Below are 12,763 nucleotides of genomic sequence, written 5' to 3'. Positions count from 1 at the left end.
GTCAAAAGACCTTCTTATTTCTTTGTTTGTGGAATCATACACTGTTGACTAATTTCTAATTTTACATGTAAAATGCAAAGTATACGTTGCCTTTTTACCACCGTAATTCATGTTAGGTAGGTTGCTTGAGAGGGTATAGGTTCTTGTCATGGTAGAAAATTTTGCATCTGACAATTTCGCATTGCTCTGTTAATCAGGCTTTAAATCTCTACACAGGTCAACTCAGCTTAACCGTCAATACAGCAATGTATCACTGAAGTGTGCAATGGAAAGCCACTGACATCGACGACAGATCAAACTAATTTCTACATCATAAACCGAAGCGATAGCGGAGGTTTGTGATATTGTATAGCCAAAAGTTCTACAATTTTCTGCAAATTATAGATAAGGTTGCGGACGTGTACCATTAGCCTGACACCTATTGTTCATAGATTGTTGATAAACTTATGAATGAACGAACAATATATGTACGACTATTCTATTCTATAAAATTTTCGGAAAATCTTAGAAACCCTTTTTAAGAAAAAAGGCCTTGATCTATTGTCTAGGTCTCTAGGAGGCGATTGAGTTAATTCTGCATAACCTGAACTGGACCTATTCTGAATCTTAATTTTCTTTTCTTTTTCTTAAATAGAACAGGGTTTGTTAATGATAAAATTAATAAAAAAAAAGATGTGACAAACGGCTTCAGATTTGTATTTTTAATGATTACAATAATATACTGTAGAACTGATGGTTATATTTACTTAAATTTGACTAAACTTTTACCAAAATACTAACTAGTCAATATCAAGATTTTACTATCAATATTATAGTTTAGAGCCATTTGTATAAAAAAAATGAAAATTACTACACCTTTTTATAGATGTCTGTCTATATTTATCCGTATATATTATAATAAAGTTACCAGATATCATCTTTGAAAATCCTGAATTAGGCTAGAGTAATTCAATTCTTCAAACTAAAAAAAAATTGTGAAAAATAAAACCAAAAACAAAATATTTAAATGATATAATCAAAAACACAGTCAAAATATCAATAAGAAGTACACACTTAGAGACTTAGACTATAACATTCGATGGGAAATGGAATAAAAAAGTCGGTTTATCGTTTTTAGTATGATCAGTGACAAAGCACCTAGCATAGTAATAGAATACTGCCTATGTCAAATAGATGAATTTTTATTCTAATCGCATGACCATGACCTTAAAATAGTGTAAAATTGTGAAATTACATGGTACATTGTCGTGACTGACTACTCTCTTTTTTCTATCGCTATGCTTGGTGTTTCGTCTATGGCCAACAGATTCGGAAGCATTAAATGAAACAATCAGAGCTGTCATGACGACCAACGCTTTACCAAATTGTGGAATTTGGTAAGATTTGACTCATGGGACGAACGACTAAGTCACCTTATAGGTGCGATAACGATATACATAATGTGCAATCAAAGTTATTAACATAAACGAATTACTCTCATGTTTCTGCACGTGTTATATCTGATAGTTACGTGATTCCATCAAAGCAGTAAATAACATAGCTACCTGTAGAGAGAAACTCTCCACAGGTTTCAATTCACATTTTCCAAACATGCTAAACGATGTAATTGAGTGAGTGAATCGAACTGTTAGTTGTAAGGAGTTTGACTCACAATTTGTTTTAACCGGTGTTACAAGAAAGGTAGTCAAGTCCGATGAAGATAATCTTTTGAATTCTCCGTTCATTTTTGGCCCATTTTTTCATGGGCTTACTCAGCTCCGAATGATGCACACGATGTGGATACTGTCAAAAAGTGTTCTGTATCAATTCTATCAATTGCAGTCCAATTAGTTATATAAATTCGATATGTGATAAATATCGACATTACAATATATTCTATACAAGCGCTACGTTCTGTAGTGTTGATATTTTATGTGGAATAAATCGGATCGAATTAGCATACAATTGTAGAAGCGATAATTTCATAATAGGCGCTCTCATTCAGGTTCATTTGCATTTCATCATTGCTCACCACACAAATTAGTTATCATTGGAACAAACTGATATTCAATGAAACATTGTAGTCGAGGTAACTTAATTTTTTTGTTGACGAGCGTAGTCCACGAGAAGTTATATACTCGGCGAGTGACATCTGTTAGAAAGAAAAAGGAAAGGATCTAGAGAAGAAAATTTTATGAGGAATTTAGAATCTTGTCAAGTGTAGACTTTGGAGACGTTTAGATTCGTGACGATGTCACACCCTTGGAGTTCAGAGCTTCAAAGTTAACCATCGAGAAGTTCAATTTCTTGAGAAGAGTTAATTTCCTTAAGGAATACTGAACCTTCAGTAGTTTAGACTCTTCATAAATTTATATCCTTCCATAGCACTTCTCCTAGCATTAAAATCGAAAATATTAGTAGGCAGATGAAATCACCACTGCATCATTGCGGCTAGGAGTCAAGCATTGTAAGTAAAAACACTCAATGTATACAATTGTACATGTTTGAATGTATGAATGTATCGAGGGTATACTTTGACGTTTGAAGTACGAGTGTTAATGCTAACAGCAGTGCTATGACGCTTCATGAAGTTAGAAAACAAAATTGGTAGAGAAAGTTTCAGTATTGTATCTGCCTATGCTTATTTATACAAAAAAGAACTTATCGTTGAAGTGCACTCTACTTCACATCAGACAAGTTTGCAAAATAACTTTACGATAGTTCTTCCTGCAAAGAAAAAAATCTTACCTTACTTTTAACAAAATCATTTAATTTAAACGTTTTTCAATTAAAATGTTGCACTAGACAATGTCTTCTGACAATGGAAAAAATATTCCATTAAATCTCGTTACTCTCATTCGAGTTTCATAAGATTTCTGATCGGCAACTAAACGTTTAATGAACGAAAAAAGTTTCTTTACATTCGTGCTTCACAATACTACACACAGAACATTTGTGTCAGTCAGTATACCTCCCAAACACGTAGATAAATATTTATAATCTTCTGATGGAAAACAGAACAACTTAGATGGAAAATGTTTTCCATTCACCGGAGGATGATGGTTGTGGGGCATTGAATAAAAACGCCGCAAAGTTTCAACACAACAACAACAAAAATAATATTTTACCTAAAAATAAAATGATATCGGTCGAAAAGTTTGCTACAATGCCGGCAATGGTATTATGCATGTGTCATGTTCGGGAATATTTTCTAAACTTTTAAATCTCTTGATAGGAAGTTAAAAACGATAAACTGAAAGCCATAGGAAAAAGGTGTATGTGTGTTCGATATGTGCTTATTCAACCGTTCCCGATATTATGCAACCACACACAACCGTTCCGATATAAAATTGAACGGGAAAAAAGTATTGTCGAACAAGTTAAGTCTGAGAGATATTTATGTACATTCCTTTGGAATTAAATGATAATATATTATTGTGTGTAACTTTAAGACTTTTCGCAATGAATTGAATATTTAAAAAAGAAAAAAAAATGATAATAAACGAACCGAAAAAGCATATTGATTTTTATTGAGGTACCTACATCCATATATAGATTATACATACACATTCATCTCTATACTATATTATAAATTACATTGTGATCGATATAGCTATTCTCTCTTCATGTAAAAGATTGAAAGATTTAATTTTTGGTATCGATATAGGTAGCAGATACAGCTAAAAATTGAATCAACTTCAATCCTAACTATGTTTTTAGTTCTATTTTATAAGACATTATATCAATAGGCGATGGAAAAATAAAAATTAAATCATGTTACGGTTTGATTGTTTTCCTTTCTTGTGTATCGTTATGTGTATATCATCTGGCTTGGACGATTGATTCATAGCGCAGGGGGAAACAAACAAACCACTGTTTAATTTCAGTAACTTCAATTTCCAAAAATTCCAGAAACTCAGTGGTTCCATAAGTGATAATGTCAAATCAAAAATACAAATAAAACTTAAGGAAATTATATTGAAGCGAAGTCAAGGTAAGCCAAGTATTCAATCCTACTCAATTAAATTTCCTCTTCGACATTTCAAAAATTTCACTCGAAATTCCAATATTTCCACTTGATTTCAAAAATTCAGAAAAACTTAAAAAAAAACTTTAAATGAAATCGAAAAATTCTGAAATTCACCTCACTTTCGGGGGGAACAGTTATTTGTAACTTACTGACAAAATGGAAAATTCCAACCAAAGCGAACTTTACAGCCAGGACGAAGAGTGGACTAAGGTAGTAAGGACCCATTTATCCCTTTCATTAAAAAAAAAATACATAAAAAAATCGGGCACTCTGTTTTGATACAGGTTTTCAGACGGTGAGATCAGGCGATTGTTACCCCGTTTAAGATAGTGACAATTTTTGTGTTGACAAATTTTGTGGTGGCACAAATAAGGCTAGGAATCGGTCGACCGAGGTCGACTGTAGTCAAAAAAGTGACTGACCTGAAACTTCAGGTCAGGTCAGGTTTTAATTTATGAAGAAACCTGACCTGATATGAACCTGAATTTATGAAACCTGTCAGGTCAGGTTTCAGGTTGACCTGATTTTTTCATACAAATTTGCAGGCCAACCTGTCAGGTTTCAGGTCAGGTCAGACCTGATACTTCTAATCAGGTTTCAGGTAAAATCAGGTCAGGTCAAAGTTGATTGAATCAGGTTCAGGTCGAAACAGGTTCAGGTATTTTCAGGTCAGGTTCAGGTAAACTTGACCTGTTCCTAGCCTGCGCTATCACAATATTTTTTGAAATTCGTTCAGTTTTTGTTTTAACACAAATATTTGTGCCATCACAAATATTTAGGCTGACCACAATTTTTTTAAGTTCTGTTCAGTTTCATCCAAAATCTCAACTGAATTACGCAATTTAAATTTACAGAACCAAATTATAGACGGCAACTGAATTCGCCCTTCGATAAATTGTATTAGGTAGGTGTTTGGTTTGCCATAGAAAAATAAAAAAATGGATCCATTTTTCTACGGCAAACCAAACGGCTGCTAAGAATTTCGCGCCGGTATCATTCAAAATGTGTCATTTTATGGCATTTTGTAAAAGGGAAAATTGATTTTGTGAATCATTTGTGAATGACGCTGGCGCGAAACTCCTCGATACCCGTCCAACGTGTCTTACACTTACGCTCTTACAAGTTATTTATTGGTCTTCAACTAACTCAATTAAATCCCCTGTTCATAACAGAGGGGATTATATGACTCCATGACCACCTATAATTGTACTGATATATATAATGCACAACTCACTGGCATTCATAACAATAGTTTCACGTACACAATCATCCACTTATTTCCGGAAAGGAAAGACATCCCGTATGTGCTATAAAACCTGTCATAGTTCTACAGTATATTGTAGTTCCGCAAAAATACTTGACGATTTGACACTACATATATGTGGCTCGTTTGTTTTTTGGTTTTTTGATCTTCGCTCTTTTTTCTAAACAAATTTTTCGCAGATGAAAAATAGCTCACTGGTGCAAAAAAAAATTGTTCCACATAATTGGATTTGTTGCAGCGTTCCTATTCCACAACGTTCAATGCCAATATGGTTCGGTTCACCACTAAACCAATTCGTATACGTTAATGGTTGACCGTTTGCCATCCAAAAGAAGTTACCTTCGGACGCAAGGTCATTTCCTGATATCCAAAATCTTTCATTTCTCATCCCGAAAATGAATGTTACATGTTAATCGATCCCACCAGCAAGTTCAAAATTTTAGTTACTTTAGTCTGTAATTAAGCCCACAACAGCGTTATGCTCCGACTGAGAGTCAATGCTCGCCAATTGCATTCCATAGAATCGACAAAACTGCGTCGCTCTATTAGCCTGAGGTTTAAAAATAAATAAAAACTGCCGTGTGACAGACTTGGCTCCTTATATACCCTGAAGAAAATTCCCAAAACGAATTCCTTATTTCGCATTGGCGTAGATGGCATGGCATCTATAAGAAATATTCGAAATAAAATTCATATTAGGAGAGAGTGCTATCTATGTTGGGAGGCATAAACCGTTATTAGTCGTTGTTTTCGGAAACAATTGCCTCTTACAGTCTTTTATCATGGCCGCCCGTTAGTTTGCGGTTGTGGTGTAGGGCAATAGTTTGATTGCAGAGTTTTGAAATTTCAAGGAACTTTTTAAAGAATTTTACGGAAATTTGTTGCGCAGCTTTGGTTGCTGGCATATTGAGGAGCTACAGATGAGAGCAGTATCAGACAAATAATTATTATCCGAAAGATTTTAGACTCCTCTTGCTAGATAAAAGTTTCATACCTACTGCTTCCTCCTCTTCCCAACTATTAGATCTTGACGGATTTTATCAAATTCTGACATTTTTTGTCCTGGAGTCCTCGTACATCCGAAGATTTGTGGGTTTCGAAATTGGGGCTGAAACTCTTTCAACGTTTTTTTTTTTTTAAAAAAAGACTGATTTCGGAGTCAGGGCAAGGAAACGGTGGCCGCTATTCGATCTTATAAGTTTTTAAATAAAATTACCTTGCAATTCACCCATCCAAGTCGATATTTGCAGAAGTACGATTATTATTGTTAAGAATTTCAACATTTAAAATTGGTGTTCTAATAGCTTCTCACAAACTGAATTGTCAAAAGCAATTGTTATATCTTCGGTTTATCTTTTAAAAATAAACTTATCGATTGGCGTCAGGCCATTAAGCCTTATTTCATCAAAATAAATTGTGATTTCTGATTGGCTGATAATTATAAATCCCGACGATAAAGCGAAGGAAATACACCATTGAAAGTTAAACCATGAAAAATATCTTTTATAATCCACGGTGCAATTGAATTGATTTTAATTGAGCATTTGGATGCACTTTTAATATAAGTCAGCTCGGGGAGCCGTGAACAAGGTTCCACAAAATTTTTTTGATTTCCGCTCGTACCGTCGGTGACAGTGGAACATAGCTCATCCAGCCTACAGACAGAATAGCTAAAAACTGGTTGGAGTTGCAATTGGTAGTGGTTAGAATTCTTGTAGCAATGGTACACAAATTCGGTCCCATGGTGCAATGGAAGCCCCTAAAATTTAAAAAACATGATTGTCGAAGCAGTGAAAAAATTCGTCACATGGTGTTCTACATCAGGTCTTTGAAGCTCTATCTCGGATGGAGAATCTACGTGAATTACGTTTCACATACATCGTCGGAAATGTGGACAAAGTCAACTCAATTGAGGCATAGTAAGATATCTAATAAATTTAGAGAAATTCGTATTCCTTCAGCGTGAAATTAATAAATTGAGCATTGAAAATTGACATTCAGTTTTTCTCTACAGCAGATTGGGACAGAAATTCTAATCTTGACCAAGGAACACCACTCATTATATGTACTCTAATGATCCATTGCCAAAGCGTAACGTCAAAAATATAGAATGTCCTACTAATACTAGGAACGTAATGGGCTTAGTCTAACTGGAACCTGAACCTAATTTCGACTTGAACTTGAACGAAGATTTCAGGTTCGAACTTCAGTCTGAAATTTTCGATTTCGAGTTCGACCGGAACCTGAAATTTTCGGAGTGGACCAGGTCGCGTTCGGGTAACTCGAAATTTTTCGTGAAAGTTTCAGGGCTCGTACTGAAATTCGATTCGTCCTTATAAGGAAATAAGGACAATTTAAATGCAAAAATGAGGACATTCTAAGGACAATTTTGAACTGAAAATAAGAGCAATTTCGCTTGAAAGAAGTATTTTATTTGCGAAAGAAAGTTGTAAGGTAAGCGAGGTAGTAGCTGACCGTCTAAGCAATTTTTCAACTTTGGTCATCAGTATCTCAGGATGATTTCGATGAAGCTAAGTTTTCCCTTCGTCAGAATTTAATTTGATCTGTTCCCATTCCGTAGAATATCAGAAATATTGACAATTAATTAATTTTTATTGTAAAAAACTGATTTTACTGAAGCACTGTTTTCGATGCAGTAGCTGACCACTAAAAAACGGATGTTTGTATGCCTGACCAGTCTTGTTGCAGTAGTTGACCGCTACAAAATTAAGACATTTTTCGCAATAATTTCGCATTATTCGACACATTTTCACTCTTAATTCACTGATATTAACCAATTTCAATGATAAAAACTCATAAAAACACAAAATATCAACGAATTTTAATCACATCATTTTGTACACAACAATGCACATGGAAGGTGAATTTGTCACATCAAGAAAAATGTACGGAATTTGGTGCGGTCAACTACACAAACATGGCATATTTTTGATGCAATGTTTTGACCACCATGTAATTAATCAAATATTAACTTTTAGACGCTATTTATGTTAATAATATTAATTGTCGAACTATTTACTACCTAAAAACACCAAAACTTTGTCTATTAATAATTCTTTTGTCAATAAAAACCTTAAATTAGACCATACCGATCTTACGATTTTCTTAAGAAATGTGCAACTTTGTACTGAGATGGTGCACTGGTTTCATTTTATGGTTGTATCAAATAAGTAAACATAATAATCGCATTATTTTCATGAAAAAATTAATCTTTAGGCTCTAAAGATTAATTATAACGTTCATTTGTAATTATTTTCCAAAACTGATAAATAATGTAGCTGGTCAGGTACACCTGCACGGTCAGCTATACCCCCGCTTACCTTATAGTAGGGCTGACTAGTTGAACAAAATACATTTTTTGGTGCATTTTGGTATAAAAGCGTGAATTTTCTACCATTGATAAATGTAGATTTGGGGAATCAAAAACAATTAGGAGACTTTGAAAAAGTGACCTCTAGCGCCATCTACATCCGGTTGAAGTTTTCGATGCAGAGGTAACTTTGATGAATTTCTGTGTAGCGGGAATCGAAGCTACGCAGGTGATATTGGTCTCAAACGAAAGCTAAGGGTTCAAAGTTTTTTTTAGTGCAAAAAAATTTCACGAATTTTCCGATTTGTCCGTAGTTTTACCGAATTTTCATAAAAATGATATTTTAAAACTGAGGTGAAACTTAAGTAATTTTTAAAATTGATTCAGAAAAGTTTTTTTTCTTCGCTATTATCGTTGCACATTCAGTTTCCAAACTTTTAACGATGAAAAAGTTTTTGGATGTTCCGCAGCAGTGGTAACTAGTTTCAGTTTTCATCGAAAATTTGATCCCTTTTGCATGACGAATTTTTTTCGGCGAAATTTTTTTTCGTAAATTTAATGAGACTAGTACTGGAAATGCTAGGCATGATCTAAAAACAAAATAAAACCAGTTTTTCGATTTAAAAAAAATAATAAGTTTCCGAAATCTGCTAAAATCTGTAAATTTTCCTCCTTCGGCGAACTTTGACAGACCCTAAAAAATCCATAAACGTTTGAAACAGCACAAGATTACTTATAATGCTATGCTTGGACCCTCAGCTTTCAAACGACACCAAACCCTCCACAACCGGATCAAAGGATGTATGACCTGTGATGTGAGATATGTGTTTGGACCCGATTTCAAGCAAATTTCGAAATATATGAGAGGTAAGTGGAAAAGGCAAAACAAAAATGATTTTAATTATTTTGGGTGAGTCAGCTTTTGACAACTTCCGTTTTCTAATCAATATCCTTTTAAAAATGATTTTTGCAGCTTTTCCACTTACCTCTCATATATTTCGAAATTTGCTTGAAATCGGGTCCAACCACATATCTCACATCACAAGGCATACATCCTTTGATCCGGAGGTAGAGTGTTTGGTATCGTTTGAAAGCTGAGGGTCCCAGCATAGCATTATAAGTAATCTTGTGCTGTTTGAAACGTTTATGCATTTTTTAGGGTCTGTCAAAGTTCGCCGAAGGAGGAAAATTTACAGATTTTAGCAGATTTCGGAAACTTAATATTTTTTTAAAAATCGAAAAACTGGTTTTATTTTGTTTTTAGATCATGCCTAGCATTCCCAGTACTAACTAGTCGAATTTACGAAAAAAATTCGCCATGCAAAAGGGATCAAATTTTCGATGAAAACTGAAACTAGTTACCACTGCTGCGGAACATCCAAAAACTTTTTCATCGTCAAAAGTTTGGAAACTGAATGTGCAACGATAATAGCGAAGAAAAAAAACTTTTCTGAATCAATTTTAAAAATTACTTAAGTTTCACCTCAGTTTTAAAATATCATTTTTATGAAAATTCGGTAAAACTACGGGAAAATCGGAAAATTCGTGAAATTTTTTTGCACTAAAAAAAACTTTGAACCCTTAGCTTTCGTTTGAGACCAATATCACCTGCGTTGCTTCGATTGCAGCTACACAGAAATTCATCAAAGTTACCTCTGCATCGAAAACTTCAACCGGATGTAGATGGCGCTAGAGGTCACTTTTTCAAAGTCTCCTAATCGTTTTGGAATCCCCAAATGCATATTTATCAATCGTAAAAAATTCACGTTTTTATACCAAAATGCACCAAAATGCAGCTAGTGAGCCCTACTATTATGGTTTTTGCGTTTAGCTTGATTTTTTCTTTACAATTTTTTGTTTCAGTTATAGGGTGCCTAACTTTTTTTTAAATCACATTTTGATTTTTCCATACAGATGTTGCGTTGGAAAATTAAAGAAAATAAAATTATTTAGAGCTACTCATACTTTTATCTATTTTTTGATTCTGTTCTGTGAACAAAAACAATCATAAAAATTCAAACAGAAAATAAGGACAATTAGTACAGTAAGGACAAAATAAGGACAATTCTCGAAAAGTAGGAAAAATAAGGAAATAAGGACAAGAACGACCCCTGTAAGTTTATGATTTCTGGTGTAAAAATTTCAGAGTACTTGAACCCGATTTGTTCCATGATGAAAATTTCCGGTTAAGGTTGAGTCCTTGACGGGTTGAACCTGAACTCTGAGCTTCGCTGTCCTTTTTTTCAAAAAAATAATAATTAGAAAATGGGAGGAAGGTGCAGATTGTCCACAATTCAAATTTGTGTGCTTCGGTGCTATCCCGGAGTGTGAAGAACTAATCCATGGGTGTGCTTTAGTCTACCAAAGTTCCAATCCACAGATCCGTATTGCATTCAATCGCTGATTTCCTACTTGAGCAATAATTCCAATCCAAATGAAAACATCGAATCCATTCCGACAGCTCCAATATTTATTCAGATTCATTTGAGATTAGCAAATCCTTAAAAATATTCCTACAGCCGTAGCATTTTGATAAATCGCCTCTATCGTCACTAACAAAGTTCAGCCTGACATCACACGTATTCTCAGAAACGAAACGCGAATATTCCAACGCTTGAATCGTCTCACTTTTCTTAGCACCAATTCCTGATCCACAAAACGTACACTTCCCGTCCACGACCACTTCACCTTTATCGTCCCAAATGCCGGATATCTTATCTCCAGTTCGGAATATCGTCGAAATGGTCGATGGATAGTTCGTTTGCAGTTCATCGATGAACGATTTCGTCACATTTTGCAAACTCTTCTCAAACATGCCGTCAATGTCCATTGCGTGTACGTCCAGGCATTCGATCTTGTTGAATTTGATGTAATGATCGACTTCAGCCACATCCAAATTTCTAATCGGTCGAATGATCGGAACTGCACCACGAGTGTCACAAAAGGCGATATCTTGACAAACAGAACCGCCACGACCCAGCGTTACATTTGTGAGGAATATTTTAGCCAAATCGGATTCGATCTCCGATGTAAATGCAAAATTTGCATTCAACTTCGAGGCAACTTTGCGAATGATATTCGTTCGAATGTTGCCAATGTAGTCGTCAGCAGACGTATGCGATCCGGTTGAGTGAAATTTTGTTTTGAATTCTATGACCTCGTCATTGGGAATGGCCTGTTTCATGTAGTCTTCAAAGCTTTGCAAGCAATTCGTCGAATCCGTAATTGATGTACCGTACGCCTTGAAACCATATTGTTCCAGCAGAACCTTTACACGTTGTAGTTGGTCACATCTTTGTTCGTCGGTTAAGTTGAATACTGCCGAATCATCGATGTACAGTACATACGGCTCGAAGTGTAGTTTCTTGTACGTGTCTTGGAAAAATGCAAATCGTAGCATGTCCAACAGAACCGATGATTTCGGCTTGCCATCATAAATAATCAGTATGGTTGAACCACGACCGACAATTTTTGTGGATCCTAATGAGGCACGAAATTTGTGACGCACATAAGCCAGAAAGCATTTCTCGCATTGGGCCTCTTTAAACTTCAGTTTCACTGCCACTTTGGATTCATTGCACTTTTTGCAGGTTTCTTGGAAGTTTATCGGTTCCACTTCTGCTTTTATCATTGCAGCTACGGTGTCATCTTCGTTATTGCTGCACATTGTCTGTAAATTATAGTTTTCTGTGATGTCAGTGGCACGTCATAATGATTTATTTGTTGTGTTCTTACGTGAAGCTGTGGAATTTCTATCGAGAAATGAATCAAATTGTATTTATAACCATAAATAAACACGACGAACAAAACTGATCCATTCTCGGCGTGACAGAATGTGACAAGAAAGGACCAGAAAAAATGACAATCAAAACATGATGATGTGAGCCACCATACCATAAAAACGATATTTATTCGAACCGGAATGACCGCTGCATACGTTGTATGTTGCTAGTTGTATTTCATTATATTTTTAATCGTAAGCAGTCATAAATAAACTGAGAGAATTTGCTGAGACTTTCGGCAAGGTGAGGAGTTAGTACCCAGGATGGCGTATCACTTGAAACTATTATTAGTAATAGGAACGTAATTCTGAATTTACCTAGAGTGATGAAATACTTCTTAAAAAATACGATTCAATCGACATCCACTAACTCATTCA

At 34.9% G+C, this 12,763-nt stretch overlaps 1 protein-coding gene and 1 long non-coding RNA gene across 2 annotated transcripts; one reads left to right on the top strand and one right to left on the bottom strand.

Annotated features, from left to right (window-relative positions):
• Positions 1 to 4: 4 nt before the first annotated feature.
• On the top strand, positions 5 to 3,725 carry LOC119079557. Its single transcript, XR_005088183.1, has 2 exons — positions 5 to 3,157; positions 3,215 to 3,725. It is a non-coding gene; the product is annotated as an uncharacterized LOC119079557 (long non-coding RNA).
• Positions 3,726 to 11,052: 7,327 nt separating this feature from the next.
• On the bottom strand, positions 11,053 to 12,469 carry LOC119079516 (cytoplasmic tRNA 2-thiolation protein 2). Its single transcript, XM_037187478.1, has 2 exons — positions 12,340 to 12,469; positions 11,053 to 12,274 (listed from the first exon to the last, which is right to left on the bottom strand). The coding sequence occupies exon 2, from the start codon at positions 12,269 to 12,271 to the stop codon at positions 11,075 to 11,077; it is 1,197 nt and encodes a 398-aa protein (XP_037043373.1). The 5' UTR covers positions 12,272 to 12,274; positions 12,340 to 12,469; the 3' UTR covers positions 11,053 to 11,074.
• Between the last annotated feature and the right edge of the window lie 294 nt (positions 12,470 to 12,763).

Source organism: Bradysia coprophila, unplaced genomic scaffold, assembly GCF_014529535.1.
Source record: "Bradysia coprophila strain Holo2 unplaced genomic scaffold, BU_Bcop_v1 contig_324, whole genome shotgun sequence".
Classification (NCBI taxonomy): domain Eukaryota; kingdom Metazoa; phylum Arthropoda; class Insecta; order Diptera; family Sciaridae; genus Bradysia; species Bradysia coprophila.
The sequence above is the reverse complement of the archived record's forward strand: the minus strand, read 5'-3'. Positions and strand labels throughout refer to the sequence as shown.